This window comes from Pezoporus flaviventris, unplaced genomic scaffold, assembly GCF_033815535.1.
Source record: "Pezoporus flaviventris isolate CSIRO_AGI_PZ_B2104156 unplaced genomic scaffold, CSIRO_AGI_Pfla_v1 ptg000007l, whole genome shotgun sequence".
Lineage (NCBI taxonomy): Eukaryota > Metazoa > Chordata > Aves > Psittaciformes > Psittacidae > Pezoporus > Pezoporus flaviventris.
The window spans coordinates 19,408,835-19,427,772 of NW_026892555.1; the positions used below are offsets into that span (position 1 = coordinate 19,408,835).

General features: G+C 40.2%; 1 protein-coding gene and 1 long non-coding RNA gene across 51 annotated transcripts in view; one reads left to right on the forward strand and one right to left on the reverse strand.

Moving 5' to 3' along the window:
• The window catches only part of RIMS2 (regulating synaptic membrane exocytosis 2), a 457,644-nt gene that overhangs the window by 14,370 nt on the left and 424,336 nt on the right, over positions 1 to 18,938 (reverse strand). The window contains exon 1 of one of the 50 annotated variants that reach the window (XM_061447949.1): positions 7,301 to 7,927. The exons of the other annotated variants lie outside the window; for them this stretch is intronic. Coding sequence (XP_061303933.1) covers positions 7,301 to 7,427 — 127 coding nt within the window. The 5' untranslated portion in view covers positions 7,428 to 7,927. Of the gene's footprint in view, positions 1 to 7,300; positions 7,928 to 18,938 lie in introns of those variants that run through there. 50 annotated transcript variants of the gene reach the window in all.
• Positions 7,604 to 15,275, forward strand: LOC133266588 (uncharacterized). The gene is made up of 3 exons (XR_009742449.1): positions 7,604 to 7,732; positions 8,922 to 9,002; positions 13,486 to 15,275. It is a non-coding gene; the product is annotated as an uncharacterized LOC133266588 (long non-coding RNA).

Consider the following 18,938-nt stretch of genomic DNA (forward strand, 5'->3'; position numbering starts at 1 on the left):
GTCATGGATTTTGGATTTAACGGATCACTTGCTGGATTAGGAACTGGCTGTATGGTTGCGTTCAGAGAGTTCCAGTCAATGGCCTTATATCCAAGTGGAGACCAGTAACAAATGGTGCTCTTCAGGGGTTGCTACTGAGACCAGTGCTGTTTAACATCTTTGTCAGTGACATGGACAGTGAGATTGAGTGCACCCTCAGCAAGTCTGCTGATGACACCATGCCATGTGGTGCAGTTGACATATTGGAGGGAGGGATTCCATCCAGAGGGACCTTGACAGGCTCAAGAGGTAGGCCAGCGCAAACTTCATGAAGTTTAACATGGCCAAATGCAAAGTCCTATACCTGGGTCAGGGCAATTCCAAGCACAAATACAGGGTGGGGGAGAATGGACTGAGAGCAGCCCTGAGGAGAAGGATTTGGGGGTGCTGGTTGATGAGAAGCCAAACATAACCTGGCAGTGTGCACTCACATCCAAGAGCCAACCATATCCTGGGCTGCATGAAAAGAGGTGTGACCAGCAGGTCAAAGAAGGTGATTCTGCCCTTCTACTCTGCTCTGGTGAGACCCCACCTGCAATACGGTGTTCAGCTCTGGATATAAAAAAAGTTTAGTTCTGATGCGATATGAAAACAGCAGACCTCAACTGCAGAAGACGTTATCCTAATTACTTTCATTTACAAATGCACAACTCCTGACAGTGTGATGTGAATCAGGAAAAAAACTGCACACAGCCACTCAGGCTTTTCCAGTTCTTCTGAAGTCTGTTTCTGTTACTGATAAGACCATTGGTTTTCTAAGTGTGGTCAGAGGATGCACCTGCCAAAAACTTCATATGATTGCTGTAAAACTGAACACAGAGATACGACAATGAAGAATCACGTGGCTTTGCAGCCCACAGCTCTATGTCCCAGGTATCAAGTGACCTGATTGAACAGTTTTTCAGGAACCCTTATTTAGAGCAGTTATGATGTCCAGACAGGTAGATGTTCTAATCATTCAAACATAATAGGTCTGGTTTTGTATATATTTTGGGCATGTGTCAGAACAGAATGGTAGCACTTCATATTCACTTTGCACATCCTGGACAACAATCTACATGACTACAAAAAATGCAAAGCAGTGGGAAATCAGTCCCATCCTCAAGCTGTTGAAAACCTGAAAAAATAGAACAAGTAGTTCTGTGGCATCACATGCTAATTTCATATACCGTTTACATATGAAATTACTAAATAGGTGAACATCTCCACCACAAGAGATCTTTAAATCCAGTCTTTGATTTTGTCAATGACAAAAGATCACTATCTTAAGTAAAAAGAAACCATCCCCAGTTTTGAGTGATATTTTTATGTTTATACATAATACAGTTTTCTGGATTTACAGCATTCTCATGCACTTATTAATAACAAATATTCCATGCAGTACCAAGAGTAGATTAAAACTTCTTAAACACTGGAAAGTGCATCTATTGAAGAACTTAGAATTGGGGGGGGGGGGGGGGTGTGTGTGTATTTATTTTTGTATTATGTGAATGGAGAGGTACTTTCTAAATACATTATAATGACAGTAACACTACTCTTTAACCTGACCTTGATTGCTTTTTGCATAATTAGGGTCATTACCTTCACTATCAGACAGATCTGTGCAGCATTTTTGAATGATATAGCAAGTGTGTTGAAACAATTCAACCCCCTCTACTAGAACTTAATGAGAGAGATGGTACCAAGAAGCTGGTTGGGTACTAAGATTACACAAATTAGAAACAGTTCTTCTTCCTGCCTTTTGTCTAAGATGAGTAATGATACTGTGCAAATACCAATATTTAAATAACCACAGTTCCCAAAACTCTAAGCAAATTTCACACTGTAATGACCCATTTTCAAACTACTGCTATTAAACATTTACCTCTCCAGTTGACACAATGGCTAAATGGCATGCTGCTGCTCTGACTACTACTGATGACCTTGCTTTTGAAAAATGACAATTGCAGCATGTAGATGTAAGCAAGGATGCTTTTTTTAAGGTTTATGTAGGTAACACCAGAGATGAAACCTGTCATACAGTGTAGCTTCACTGCTGCTGTTATAGCCATACCTGAGCTCTCCATTAGGTATTCAGGTACATGCTGCAGTGTAACTAGCAGCTCAGATAAATACAACAAATATAAGAGAAAGACGGCTTTACAGTTCTGGTGGGCATTTCTATCATATAGTCAGGTTGATGTATTACTTTGAATGTAAATCCTTCTGCAGTCTCTTCTACTTTTCTGTTGATTTTCCAGATGTTTCCCAGAATATGTTTTGTTTATCACACTCTATTTCACCAGCAACAGCATAGTTTCTTCTATGCTTCTTTTTTTAAAATGTCTTAGACATCTTGGCATCTACTTCATCACTGTAGTCCCTAAGTGTAATCGGTAAAGATGCATGGGACAAGAAAGAGAGATGCAAATTGCTGGAAATACTGCCTCCACCCTGGAGTCAGCCCAAGGAGCTGCAGAGATGGGAGAGACCCAGCCCCACCACACTGCCAGAAAGGCTGGCTCATCCCTCAAGCAGTACCCTAGCCGCAAACAAAATATAGACCATAAACTTAAATGTTGTACAGATTCTGTACTGAATGATTATTATTCCATATTCAGAGTGATTTTTATCCTCTGCAATGAGACATCCCACTGTTGCAGGAGATACGCAACAATCTATGGCACGTTAGCATCTATCAAACTGAGGTCTTTAAAGCTTCATCTTTTACAGCAGTTACCCTGCCACAGGGCAGTATACCCTTCTTTTACATTCCATCTTGGCTCTGCCTATGAATATCTCATGTAAACAAGGTCATCTTTACCACAAGGCCAAAAAAGTAGGGCAATTCCCACAAGAAGATGTAGTTATTCTCATTTTCTTCACTGCCTGATACTTTTACTATCACTTTATTCTTTTTAAGAGGATAATTTTAAAGTGTAACTTCTTCCTGCGCAGGATTCTCTTCACTTTAATAATTACCATGTTAATGAATTTATTGTTACTACTTCCCCCAATTTCTATTTTTGGTTAAATTGTTGCCTGCTTGTTATTGTCTACTGGGACCTCCGGAGGGACAATGCGATCTGGCAGCCTAACCACAGGAACAGAATCCAGGAACTGCAGAGCTGTATTCCAGTTCTACCAATGAGCAATGATTAATTGGTAAGAAATGCCACTCAGTGGCAATAACAGCCAACAACAGCACTCAACTGCACATTTCAGCACACATTTAAATAAAGTCCTGATCCTTCACTCACTAGCATCAATGGCAACACTCCTGCTGATATCTATGTGGGATCAAATGACCTTCTGAGCAATTTGCCCAGATAGTTATTAGCCAAGTGACAGGAGTGTATAGTGTGTTTCTATTCTCACTGAACTCCTGCAGCAACACTCGGATTTCTCTCAGTACACATCAATATGCAAAACTGAAGATACATTAGTATCTTCTCCTCCACTAACACAACGAATTCTCGCTGTTTTGGCATGACCGTCTTGGACTGAAGAACATTCTGTGGCTTTTTTTTTCTATTGCCTTTTGTTTTTCTAACATACTGGGAGACCAAAATGCTTTCCAGTTTTTCTGAATTAACTTATGCCTTAAATTATCATAAAATATCTCTTGAATTGTCTTCAGCACCTGCAAAGCATTTGGCTTTCCCCTTGGATCTCATAGCTTCACTGCCACCCAAAAACTATGGCAAAAGATGATATTAAATTGAAATATACTCCCTTTCTGGGGGCACAGTTCTGCGTGCAGATCTTGCCATGACTTGCAGTTCCATAGCTGCATTCCTGGCAACCTGCTGTTTATATCAACACCTCAGTAAATGCAAATCAGAAGTGAATGTAAGCAGAGTCTGAAAAGGAAACTGTAAGGCAAATTTATTACAGCAAACAATACACTCAGTACAAGATGAGGAAGCACCAAGTTAACAGTCCAACTCACAAAAACAGATGTGGACTTCCTAGTGACCACATGCAGTCTGAGCCTCTCGTTTCCTCAGTACATGTAGCTCTTCCCCAGTAACCTTCTTGTACGTAAGGATTCATTTGCTCTACCACATTTTCCAGTTGTCCACAAGAAAATTTACACATATCCACTACTTTTAAATGTATTATGTGCATGAAATTTCACAGTATGACTCTACACACACATCTAAAAGTATTTTACACAAATTTACATTGGAAATTCCCTGGTCTTTTGAATTTAATGACACAATTTCCTATAATTTCTACAAAGACAGGATTTCAGACAAAATGTGAGGCTTGGGATGCTTCCAGAACATTCAGATAGGTACTGATCCCCACATTTCTGCAATAATTTCTACATAATTTTAATCTGTTCCAAGCATTATTTGATGCCAATTCTCACTTTACTATGCAGACTGTACATCACCAATGCATCTAACAAAATATGCAGAAGACACCCTTAAATAACCTTGATATTTATCACGTGTAATTTACTCTGGTACCATATGACATATTAGTTCTGCATGTGCATGTGCACACATGCCAGAAATAAGTTGATGAGGAAAAACCTGATTTTTCAGTACGTTTTACTAGACGCAGCTAAGAATAATAAAGTCCTTTAGAAATAATAAATATGAATAAACTTGATAGACTCGTCTAATTGATCTACAAGTAGGACATGTTAGAGAGAATAGCAGCTCCCGGTGCTGCAAATATGGCCAAGCATGGCAAGTTCAGGACTACCCAGGGCAAGTTCTACCAACTGGAAAACTGCAGACATTCTACAACCTGCTTTTTCAGTACCTTATAGCTTGGGTGCCAGACCTTAAGAAGTCTCCTTCTTTAATCAACTCAAACAAATGGATCTTCTCAATCATCATGTTCAAAAATTGCTTCTAAAATTAATTCTTATTAATAGATTTTATTGATTTACTTACTATTCAGTTACTTCTGAACTTGACCGTACTCATTCCTTCATACGCAAAGATGCGCCTGTGGACCAGTGTATTCAGTAGTTAATGAACAAAGGTGTTCAAGCAAATATCACAAATAAATGCCTCAACAGGTCAAATTTTCTGTTTGTATTAATACTGGGATTGAGGGGAAAATATAATGTATGTAAAATGTAAAAACAACCCTGTATCAGGTTATCTTACTTTTTTTTTTAAGCGTATCCATCATACACAGAAATAACTACATCTTGAGGATGAAGAACTTACGAAGTGGGTTTAACATCTTTCTCAGGTTAACCTGAAAAAGAGCCTTAAACACCTTAATATGTGAGTGCATGTACCACACACCCACTTAAGGACACTGGTGGTACATACATATAATCGCACAGAAGCACGCAGAAGACAACTAATTCCAACTGAGTACAGAGGTGACTTAACATAAAAAAAAAAAAAAATCCCATTTTTTGTCTTCCTAGCCTCAGGGACAGCACTTGAGAACCACAGTTTAGCTGTCATGCCTGTCACTCGCTCTGTAACCTGGTATGTCTGAATTTCAGGTAGCAGAAATTCAGCTCTGTAAAAATTATGCAGCAATTATCTCCATATATTTTCATTTAAATCACATGAAATGCATTTTCAAGTGTGGCCTAAGTCTAAATAGGACCAGATAATGTAAATTGGCACATGTGAAAAAATCAGGATATATTCTTTTAACACCTCTGTTTAAATAACTCGCCAGCACAAACTAAATAAATAAATTTCCCTTAAATTTACAGATACTCCTCTATTGACTTCCATATGCATCATACTTCTAAACACACACAGATCCAACTGGGGAATAAGTTATTTCCTAGAGAAGTAAAGAACACAGACTAGAACAAAAAAGACCAATACTCCAGTTTCACAGAGGATTAATGGAATTATTGTAACTAATAATTAGGACTAAAAAGACAAGTATTCTGGAATGACAGAGAAAAAAAAATCTTTAAAGAATACCTAAGCATGTTTAGCATAATCTATTATATTTTCAGTGTTTTAAAAATGTGTGTTTTCAGCCATAGTGTTTATTAGCACGTGAAAAGATTAAGAATGCCCTCTGAAGCCTACTGGCAATATTTTGCTGTTCACTTCATTGTTCAAGGCAGGGAGCAGATGACAGTACTGAAGGACAGCACACTGTGCCCCAGGGAGCTGCTCCCTCTTTTCTGTGGAAAGGGGCAACCTGGCCAGCCCAGACTAGGGTTCCAGGAGAGCGGCAGGGACCACACGTTGGCATTTGCAACAGAAAAGAGACTCCAGGGAGTGTTGCCCATGAAAAGATAAATCAAGATGTGTGAAGACGAGACAAACATTTGACACTGAGCTCTCGGCCTGAGGTACAGAAGGCGATATGTGCATCTGCAAATATCTTAAATACAGATTATGGGTCATGCACATACATAGCTGATACATGTTTATCTAGTATATTGGCCAAATATAAGTATTATAACTTATGATATCTTGATATTCAAATCTATTGAAGGTGCAATATGCTCCATTAGTCTTGATGAAATTAAAAATCCTGAATTAGTTCTGATAAACACTAGGAAGTCTGTCAGTTCATTCTACATGTAAACATAACCGAACACACTATACTATTTTCTTACGAAACCAATGTTTTCAAAACAAATTCATGAGACACAAGTTCTGTCCTAGGCAGGGTTTGGTGCCATGCTTAACTGTACATGTACATTTGTTATACACATTCCAAAAAGTAACTGGGACTTTTTCAAAGTTGGACTTCTGTGAGTGGAGATTAACTGTGAGTGAGACCTGCAAGGTCTACTTGCGCACACAGCCTTCTGCCTACACTGCTGTTCCTTCGGAAAACTTAAGTGGGGCCGGTATTTCATTGTTCCTACCTAGTGTTCTCTGTAAATTTTGTCCTAGTAACGGACGAGGGATACTTGCACAAGCCAATGAAGGACCAGAAAACCACCCGTGAGGAAAAGTGTTTATCCTTATGAATGAGCAGAAAACGGAGGGACCCTTCACCCTATTTTTCTTCAACATAGCTGAAGTTCAGCAATTAACTTCATTTATAATGTGACGATAAAAATCACCTTTCAATCACACCGCGCTCTCCAGTTACAACCACCGTGTCACCAACCCCTCTCCCGACACGAGTAACTCTCCGGGGGTCTCGTTCCCGCACGGAGCTCCGCTCTCAGCACCGCTGTCCACCCGCCAGGGCTGGGACGGGCGCCCTACGCCGGACGTCTCGGAGGGGGCTGCAGCCCCGGCAGCGGGCGGGACTCCGCCGCGCCAACCCGTCGCCCTCCCCCCCGGCCCCGTCCGCGGCCCTGGTCCCTCACCTCCGTCCTCCTCCAGGGAGTTCATGCAGGGGAAGTAGACCGCCAGCGCCTCGAAGGAGGCGGAGAGGCTGCTCCGGCTCTGCGACCGCTGCATGGTGCGTCCGCCGGCCGCCGTCTGCCGGCCCATCTTGGCCGAGCGGCACCCGCCTTTGGCGCGGTACAAGAAGCGCGGCGTCTTGGCGGCGGGCGGCGCGGGGCGGAGCGGCGCGGCGCGGAGCGGAGCTGGGGCAGCGGCGGAGCGGCGCGGACGGGAGCGAAGCCCTCCGCGGGCACTCCGTGCCGCTAGGGCTGAGGGTGGCGGGGAGCGCTGGAAGGGCTGCGTGCGGGGGAGCTCAGCTCTGTCGGGTTCTGCCCCGCTGCCACCGCCGGCGCCGCTGCTCACGGCGGGTCGAGCCGCCGCAGCCAGCACGGGGCCGCCTATTAGCCGGCAGCGTAAGTCACCGGGGCTGAAGGGTGCAGTGCACGGTGCCCGTCGTGCGAACCTCGCCGGCGGGGCCGGCTGTAAATACCGACCCAGGCGGAGGGAGGACCGGGAAGAGTCGCTGGCCGGTGTCGGCGGGCCGTCCCGCAGGCACCGCCCGCAAACTTTGTTCCTCCCCTCTCGGTGCCCGCTGGGCCGACAGTTGTCCCCAGCGCGGCTGGAGGCGGGAGAGGAGAAGGCGGCGGGAGAAGGGGCGGTCCCGGTGCCTCGCCAAGGCGTGGAGAGCGCCTCGGGGGCACAATGGGCAGACCAGGATGGTGACCTCTGGCACCGGTCCTTGCCGGCACGGCTCACCTGCAGCCAACGGCCTGCGCTCTGGCGGTACTCGTAGGGAATTGTCACTGAACCACAGAAGGGTTGAAGTTGGAAGGGACCTTTGGAGGTTATCGGGTCCAACGGCCCTGCTCAAGCAGGGTCATCTACAGCCAGTTGCCCAGGACCGTGTCCAGCCAGCTCTGACTATCTCCAAGGGTGGGGACTCCACAGCCTCTCTGGCAGCCTGTGCCAATGCTCAGGCACCCTCACAGCGAAAAAGTATTTACTGTTGTTCAGATGGGCCTCCTGTGTTTCAGTCTGAGACCACTGCTTCTGTCCATGGGCCAGCAGGTGGTGATCAATCAGCCCTGCAAGTAACAGGCAAATCCTAATCATCGACTTCTAAGCCATGATGTTCTTCTCTAAAGCACACCTGCCTCCCTTAGCAAACGTGTTTATCTTTTCTGTATTCACAGGATAATAGGATGATAGGACAAGAGGGAATGGCTTTAAGCTGAAAGAGGGTAGATTTTGATTAGCTATTAAGAAGAAAATCTTCACTGTGAGGGTGGTGAGATGCTGGAACAAGTTTCCCAGAGAAGCTGTGGATGCCCCATCCCTGGCAGTGTTCAAGGCCAGGTTATAAGAAGCTTTGAGCAACCTGGTCTAGTGGAAGGTGTCCTTGCCCATGGCAGGGGTGTTGGAACTAGATGATCTTTAAGGTCCTTTCCAACCCAAACCATTCTATGGTTCTATGATTCTGAATCTATGATTCACGCATAGCTTGACACAGAATTTTTGATTAAATTTTATTTCCCTATTTTCCTCACCACTATTTAACATTATCTTTCTTTTCTGTTTATCCAGTACATCATATTACTCAAGTCTATAGTATTTGGCAACCTTCCCCACAAAATGATAAGAAACTACAGCACTGCACATCATTAAAAAGAGGTACTAGCTACTGTAACATCTTTTTGTTCTATAGTTCATGACAGTGCAAAAGCGGTATCGAGCCTTGCACATGGCTGTTGTTCACTTCCTGTCCCTTTAGGCAGTAATGATAGTAAATGTGGTATTTCTTTTAGCTTGCTTTCAGAAGTCCTTAAATCCCCTAAAATAATGGTAAACTATACTTAGGGTTTGATCGTACAAACTTAGCAGACAGAATGGCATCTTGAAGCCAACTGAAAGGCTTCATGAAGAACGTGAATAGAGTCACACCCCAGAGCATATTTCATTGAGTTGATATTTGGAAAGAAATATTTGTTCCTGGAAAATAACAAGAGATTGTAAACAGCCAACACTATTACTCTCATGCTTTGCTAAAGAATGAAAGCTAATCAAAACTTCAGCACTTGGGGATGGAACCCATCATCACTTGATCTACAGGGAAACAGTGAGTTTTGACAGCTATTTGTACAGTATGCACAATTTTTCATTACTAGATACCTATAATCTATTATTCCTAATAACACGTTTCATATGACACATAGGCACTTATTTTAGAATAACATAAATTCTCTTTTCCTCAGCACTAGCCATAAATGATGTCCATGACAACTTGTATAGGCTTTAACATCTTTTAGATGTCTTATTCAGGTCATACTCCAAAATGTGTATTTAGGTGGTCATTCTACATAAGTTCACATTTCTCTGGTTTTCACCTTCCAACACATCTGTGACACTTTGCTGGTTATGAAGAGGGTGAGCTGCCACAGCAGACACCTTCCTCATATGCCACGGGCAGGCCCATAGGCAGGCAGTGATCACAGAGACTACTGAGCCACTCCAGCTTGAAGTGGATGCCTGGTTAGCCTGCAATGCCTCAAGCATTTCCTCTAAAATTACCCTTTGCATTTGTACTAGCACTACACCACATTACAGCATATTCCAGTTGCAGACTGAACTGCTTTTGTTTACAGTTTACTCTAAAATGGCTATAAAGCAAACAGCTCTAAAATAAATTATGATAGTAATAATAATAAAACTAATATACAATTATCATGTAATTGGCAAAGCTCAATAAAACATGCTGAAGCAACTGCTAAATACATCTTTAAATGACTTGGTGACTGTAGAATTTTCTATCTATAAAGACAAAAGCAGACAAAATAACTTCCTTCAGCATTTTAGCAGTGTAAGATGTGGCAGAAAAGTAAATGTCTGTGTCTTGATTAAGTAATAATTCATGACTACTTTTGAGAAGTTGGATGCAAAAAAAGAAGTTAATGTTCATTATATTTCAGCTAAGCTACTGCTGACTTACATAAAAACAGCTGAATAAAAAAGGCATTGAGGATGCAAGAAAGGCAAAACAACATTTGGTGGACTCGGAGATATTTACAAAGATACAGGCAAACTGCAGGATACATATTCAAAGAAGTGCAACTGATTTGCAACATCTGTTTAAGATACTTTCACTCCCATTTTTAAACATTCCTTTTGTAAGTACTCCCTTTAGAAGTACCCTTTGTAGAAGAAATAACACCTGCTTAAGAGCCAGCAAGCTTTCAAGCAGTCTGTTCTTATTTTCCTCCCCAAACAGGAGGGTACGCACCTCTGCCACTTCCCTCTAAGCTCCAACTTCCCCAGAAACTGGGAGTCCCCCTCTGACACAGAGGCCTGATGTCCCATTGTGACATGGCCATTGCAGGGGTGGTTGACACACTGCACCAAAAGAGATGCTAATGGAGCACTTGGTGATGTGTGGCCTGGTGGGAATTTGGCTGTGCCCTGGAAGCTTGCCACAATGCCAGGGCCCTACATTGCCCCACAGGACTGAGCAAGACCTAGCAGCCACAGCAGTTATAATCAGTTGAAGTACTTTATGTACTGTAACACAATACATAAAAAAACTTGTTACTGTCATGTCATTGGTAAAATTGAAGAAAATCACTTCAAATATTCCCCAGTCCGTAGCTGATTCCGAATTACTCCAAATAGAGGTTGCAATACAAGACACCCATTCAGCAGATCTGTGGCAAAGAATTGGATCACAATCCCATCCAAGGTCCCTCAATATTATTCTCTCTCTTGTTTTTTGTTTTTTTTTTTTTTTTTAAAGTAAAGGTTTAAAAGGAAGAATGAAAACAGAGACAAAAAACTGAGATAAGAAAGCTATAAATTGTCAGGATTCTGGGATTTGGGGAGGCTGTCCTCAAATTGCTAATGGTTGCATTATGCAAATATTCTAATTGCTAGCAATCTGGACACATGCCTTGACTGAAGAAAACAAGTTTACGACCCTGAGTTTTTAACTTTTAACTGCTACTAACTGGTTTGTGTTACCAGTTGCAAATGAATCAAATTGTTGTTAAAGGAACTGCATCCAAACTCCCATCTCAATGCGCAGTATCAAGACTCCCGGGTATCATATTGCTTTAACATTTTCTGATAGCTTGCTGAAAGAACAGTACAATGTAAGAATCCAGGTCAAACAGAACAAGGTCAAACATCTGCTATAAATGTATGCACTGTCCTAAGGCAAGTCTATTTGTAGAGTTGGATATATTATAAAATATCTTGGTGGCTTATCTACCAAACTAGAAAACCAAATGCTTACTATTAAGCAATTACTGAAAAATGTCATGCAACATGAATTTGTAGATCTTCAGTGCCAGCCTGCTCTAAATATAGCCAGCCAATAATGGGATTCTGAATTTAATAAACACATCTTTATATTTGGGAATGGGACTGACATAATGACCATTCCTACATTGCTTATATGTCAGGCAATCAGATATAAGTTTTCTAAATTCTGGGGTTGTTTTTTAATCAGTAAATTTTGGATTTTCTGAGCATTCCCTACTAAGCAGCCTTAGATAATGCAGCCACACTTTTCCATCTGCTTATGTGGTAATGCAAATTTTGCCACTCTCTTAATTCTTTTGGCATATTCTACTATAAGGTCAACTCCACCCCAAACATCAAACTAGGTAACACAGTACAGATTTCTACCAAAATAGCTCTGCTGACCGACAGCTGTTCCAGGATAATTCCCTAGTTGTTAGTGCAAGAGCGGTTATATCAGCAAAACAGGATTCTCCTAGAACTGCTTGTTTTGCATGCCCACATTAGGACTTATTTGCTGGTACCCAATTCCAGTATTCCTACACTGGAAAACTGCTCCCATTACCTTAACAGTACCCGCAGAACTCTACTTTTAAGTGATTTAGCCCTGTAGGGGCAAAGTCTTGCACATTTTCAGAGGATACAAATTTGAAGAGATGAAGGAAATTGCTTTCATTATGTCTCTTCCAAAACCACAGATTTCAGTTTCTGAAAATGAAATTGGGAATTAAACATAAATCATGTTTTAAAATGAAGAAATTAAAAAGTAGTAGGATTTTTTTTTTTCCTGGAAACATAGGATGCTTTCACATCCATGGAGATATAGGTTTCATTTCTTGAACAACGTAGTAGCATTTCTTGTCCTGCAGTTGGCATTGCCTTCTGTAATGAACATGAAGGCAATCTGTATCTCTTGGTTTAATGCTAATATTAGTCACATGTGAAAGCTGTCTTTTATTATTTAAATATATTTAACTTTCCCCTCCAAAGTGTATGATAAAACCACAATATCAAAATAAAGTAATAATTTTCCTAAATAACAGAGGGAGCTTTTTATGGGCTAGCATGCAGCAATGCAGTATAGCTAGCTCACAAGTATCTAAGAGGTCAGAATTGGAGCAGAAAAACTTTACACAGCTGAGTATTTCTATTTTGATTAAAATAATTTCACACCTTCATGATCACAAGGTAATCTGCAAACCACAAGGTGTCATAGAGCTTAGCAAAACATATTACTTCATAATGCTTCATCAGGGTGAGAAGCAAAGAGCACAGAAATAAAATGTACATGCCCTTCTAAGGAAAAAGTGGTTTAGAGAAAGAAATTCACAGGAAACATATTAAGCTGTAAAAAAACCAAAAACCAGACCCAAACCAAGTGTTATTTGTTTTGGTTTTTTTGGGGGGGTGTGGGTGGGTGCATACATGGAGACTATCCACTCTCTCTACTTAGATCCCAATCTGCTGTTTTGTCTCTGAGAGTAACCTTCTTTATAATTCATCAGACCCATGAGCTTAGAAACAAGCTGCAGTTATTCATGTATACTCTCAAATCAGCTGCCTGTGTACTTCACCGAAGGTTTTCTAAACATCTTAGATGAGGACAGTGTAATTAGTTTCTGAAACTGTAACTTCATGAAACATGATCTGTTTCCCTCTATAATTGAGTCTTCTGCATAGAAGGGACAAAACCAGCACAGAACTATTAGCAATTGAGTAGCCTGTGGCGCACGCTGTACTGCACAACGAATGCAGCCGGTCAATGCACCTGTGTTGATGCAGCAGTCTGCTGATGTTACTTAAGAAGATATACTGTGGAAAATCACACAATGATCTTTATGCTTGAGCTTTTCTAGAAAAAAAAAAAAAAAAAAAGCCCCTACTGAGATGAACAGTACAAACAGCATGTGAAAATGTCAAATGAAAACAACAAGATGAAAAGTGAGGTCTGTACCTGTCATGCACTGTTCGCTGCACTCAAGGACTGCAGTGTCTAGAGAGCACAGTTTGCTGAGGACATCACTGCTACCATGCAGGTCTGGTTCGATTTGTTTGCCATATAAGAGTATTACATTATCATCAACAGGTGAAATCTTTGGTGAGTCCAAATGTCAGCATTGTAAAGAGACATTTGTCTTGCAAGTCTGTAATGTAATTTTGATATAATCTGCAGAAGGTTAATGTATAGTAAGAGGGGATGATTTTGCAAAGTTTTGTGCCCATTATCTGTTTTTCTTGAGACCACAGACTGTGTTTATTGGAAACAGCCCTATGCATTATTTCAGCGCAGAACAAGAGGTTTTCTGAGGCTCCTCCTGCTGTGCAAAGCCCTGCAGAGACGTGCTATATCTATTTTGTAAATCGTGCTCTTTCATGTTGCCTGCACTGTGTACTCCACAGGTGACCAGCTCCACTGGTCAGCCATCCTAACTTCCACTTACATCCTTACTGTTAGTGCTATATGGTAGATGGGAATCTCTAAAGTCTGAAAGTGCCAGAACACCCATGGAAACCTCAACATTTTAATGAGCACAAAAAAAATTCACTTCTTACAGGACCAAATATATGTGGTGTGAAAACTTTTAAGTCTTAATGCAGATTTTACAAGGGCACTGTCTTTAAAGAACCTAGTTCATTAATGAAACACCTTAATTTTAATGGTCAACTCTAAACTCATTGACAAGAATCGGAGTCAGCTGATGGGCACTGCGATCCACCCAGAAATAACAGTAAAAAGATACTGCCCCAGCAAAGTCTAAGTGATCAAGAGGAAAGACATATATGTTTAGCGACCTTGTTAGCTGTCTTGTTTAACTGACAAAATCACAAATTTAGTTTCATTTTGTCAGTTTTCACACTGTTTGTATCTCTGGCAGAGGAATGTGTGCTGTTGTCATTACACTGCTCTAATTTCCATGGTGTTTGAGTCACAGCAGTGTCTCTTCAGCCACGATAATGCCATCAGTGAATCCCACAATACCACTGCTGCCGAAAAACAATTTTATTTTTCCTCTTTCATTTGTTTTTATTCTGGTAATCCACAGTTATGTCTACATGAGTAGATACAATATCAAGTCACATTCTGATGCATGGGAACTAGATTATTTTACTGCTACATTTTTAGAAGAGTCTATAGCACAGTATTGGCTTGAAAATCTAGAACACCTCCAATAAAGCTGTGGTTCAGGAGTTAAAATGGGCCAGAAACCACTTCCAAAGGGCTGTTTTGGAGGGTGGCAGAGTATCACAGTATGGATGTGGGTAACTCTGTGCCAAATGGACTCGGTGCCAGAGAACAATCCTGTGTGTTTTAATGCTGTAATACAGCGGAAATCTATTTCTCTCAGATATGACACAATTACATATTTACAACTGCCAGGCAGAAACTGGATTGCAGGTACAAAATATGAAGTTATCTTGCCAAACAGCTAATCTGGCTTCAGAGTCACTGTTTCATGTTAGCTGTTGAAAGCCAGTAAACCACACTATCGCTATATTAATGAGTTCAAATATGATTCAAAACACCATATGTTAAGTTTTAATTGGTGTGTACAACCTGAAACTCTTAGAAACTTTTCATTCATATAGGATTGCATGCAAGGCCTCACTGGACATCTTTTCATAATTTCATATTTAAGGACTGAGAATAACAGACAGAAAACACTAAAATTCTAGTGTGCTAGAACTAGTATGCTATTACTACTATTACTCTTGTTATTAGAAGTAGTAGTACTAGCTAATACTGACTAAAGACCAGATGTGCTGATAAAAGTTTGTTCCCAAGCATGGCCCGTGTTGGATTCTGAAAAATGCTGGACAACTTTAGCTTCTTTGCTTATATTGGCCTTTAAGAAATAAAATTTACTTCTCCATCTAGTAAGGTGTCCCATCCGAGATGATCTAAAAATATACTTTCCAAATTTTCCTCATATATATGGTTCAATATCTTTCAGGAATAATTTAGGCTGTCACCTGAAGTGTAAATGACTGAAAATAGAAGAGGTGAAGGAAAGATCATTGATGTCAACCTCAAGCCACTTTTGTTCATCTGCAAAAGCACCCATAATCATAGTCCATGAATAATGTTCACAATTTTGACCAATTTTCTGTGGATTATGCTATATTTGCTATTTGTCTGCATGTCAAAATCAGCTAGCTAATTTGTGTTGTCATATTTAGTCAACTTTTGCATAATGCTAGAAGACCAAGAAAGCTTGGACCTGAATATAGAAAAAGACTTTTGAGTTTTTGCACATAAGAGCTTTCAGTCTGAAAGGCACAGCAGATGGAAAACACAGCCTTCAGAATTGGAAGAAATGGCACCAAATTTACACCATCCCCATAGAGTCAGCAGCAAAAATTTCCTGCTATATCTGGATAATCTCCATCAGCATACAATATTTCAAATTATTAGCAAGTAACATCCCACTAATCTGTGCCTACCTATATATAAGAGATTGTGTCAATTTCCATTTTGCTAGTGGCTTACTGAAGTGAGGACTAAGATTTCCTCAGTGGAAGGGAAAGTGAAATGTGTGCCTTCATCTCCTTGTATTACCTATTTTAAATAAATCCCATCACTGCTATAATTTTAAGAAAAAGAGGTCTATTTAACAGTACAGAAATCCAGTAATTGTATTCTTTTTCAAGGTTCATGGCAGTCCCCACTGCTAATGATGACTCATATAAGTGCAAAGGTGTTTCTCCAGGCTAGAGAAGGAAATAGCCTCTAACTTAAAAGAAAGTAAAGATAAAAAGGAGTATCTGAACAATTCATGCTGTGTGACATAATGTGTTTACTTATGCAGCACAATGGAGCTGGTACTTCAGTCCCAGCTTGGATATTGGAAACTACATCAGTGCTGGGTTTGGCCAGGCTCCATAGTTTGGCGGAATAGGTCACTTGTTTGTCTGAAGTCAGCTAAGATAGTTGTGACCCTACTATGCTGCGTGGCACTGGCATGCACCAAGATTCATCTTATTTCACTTCTGCATATTTAAAGTAGGAGTTTAGTTTAAGCCAGCTGCCTAAACTCCCTCTTTAGTCAATGGACAAAAATTTGAAATAATCTGATTGTAGCAGATTGCAAAGCCAGAGTACCAACTATGGCAAACGAATGGACTTTTAGTCCTGCAGCAGTTAACAACCAATGTTAACTGAAAATAGAAAACCTATGGACTCAATTAGAAAGCACATATAGCCACAAAAATAATAGAACCAAGCCTAGAAGGTGACGTAATCCCAAATGACTGATACTGCTGGTGACTGTCAGCTATGTGAAAGAGGTTCTCAAACCTTTCTGTACTAATACAGTAAAGGCACATCAAGTTTTGAACTCAAAAGAATGTAGAGAGGTGCAGCTCACAACTTCTGACTTACCCACCAGGAAGCCCATGGGCCAGTTTAGAGAGAGATCAAATAGGCAGCTTGCCTCCTACCTCCCAGCCCAGCTGGAGATGCCTGGCTATACTCCGACTGCCCCTTTTATAGTACAGGCTTGTGTGTCTGTGTATATGCACATGTCTATTCACATTCATATATAGAAATACACACAGACATATATGTAACAAATGCTATCTTGTGTATATTGACACACACTTGTGTCTAGATCATATTTCAATGGTTTTATACTGCAGAAAGTGTAGGAGTTGATGACAGACTGAAAAAATCTATCAGGATGACAGCCCATCTGTTTGCCATATCTCACAGAAAACATCTATTTAACTTAAAATTTTGTTCTATATAAATGATATGTTAAAATAACCCTCTAATATTCAATATAACTAAGTTTTTATTAAAAATATAAGACTGCTCAGTCTTTCTCCATAAATTTCAGCTGAATAGTACATAAGCTGTTCTGCAGAGGACCTGAGAAACTCTCCCACTTCTGGAGGTATCTGTCAGGAACTCTGGGTTCTCAGAACCCTAAAAGTCAATCCAATAATTCATTGCTTATTTCTTCCTCCTCTACCCCACTCTTTTTGTTTCAGAAACAAAATAAAATAGATGCACATTTTGTTAATTAAAATTCCTTTTTTTTCTTTTCTTTTTTTTTTTTTTGGTATGAATAGTGTCCATTGTTATTTTCTAAAATAATCTTTTGTGGATTTTAACAAATGTCAGCTTTCATAAGGATTCTACACCAGCATTCTTGTTTAGAGAGCTCTACCAAATTCAGTTAGAATAGAAGCAACCCTCAAATGCAGATGAGTTATTTGAATACAGTTTTTTACATCAGCCTGTTATGCAGTGCATCACACAGTTTTCTTCATTTTACAACTTGGGCCTTTAGTTAATGTTTTAATATAGTTAATAAACTTTTAATTTTCTCTATATGCTACCCTCATTCAGTCCCACCATATTTAATAATCTTAATATCTTTGTGTTTAGTTTGGGAAATCTTCAGATCCATTTAGGTAATTTAATATATAGATGAGTCAGTTCTGTCTGCCTGAAAAAAGGAAAAAAATTCTCTAACACAATTGTGACAAACTACTATACGAGGATATTTTTTCTCATAAATATTTAGAGAATGTTTTGAATTTTAATTTAAACCTTATTTTGCTCTGCAAAAAGTGGTATGCAACAGAAGGGCACAGACTGCACTGTTAAACTGTGGCTTTGCTTTGCACCTGCGCAAATATGGAGTTACTTCAAGAACCTCTCTAGATTAGCACTGATTTTGAGGTTCCATAGAAGTATGTCAGGTAAGCATAGAAATCAACTGAGTTATACACCTCTTTGCTTTAAAATATTTTATAATTAAGCTAAGATCATGGTTAGAATATTAGGGGAAAGTCAAGTATTCTTAAACAAGATTAAAGACAGATAGTTTAACACAATATTAAACTGTTTAACTGGGATAATGAAAACCAGCTTTGATATCAGCTACTCAGACTTTTGCAGAAAGCCAGATAAAACTTGTAACAGACAAATTCTTCAGTGAGGAAACAAGAGATGTTTCTTTAAAGACCTGAATCTGCCATGCTGGATAAATTCCACAAATACCTGGTTTCCAATACTCATGTAGTCTAATAATCAGACTGCATTTTTAATGTCCCAAACCAGAAACAGATAAGGACTGAACATAAGAAAATAAAAATGACCATATCAGGAAAAACAAAGGTCCAATTATTCAATATCCTCTCCATCAGCATGACTAGTACCAGTGCCTAAGAAACACACGGTGTGTTCCCAATTAGGAAGGTCTTTGAAGATAAGTAAAATTTTGCACCAGAGTTAAGTAAAGCTAGTGGCTAAGTTGTTGGCAAACAGGAAAAAAAGAAAAATAGAGAAAGCCAGAAAGCCACTGGAGAAAGCTAGTAAAA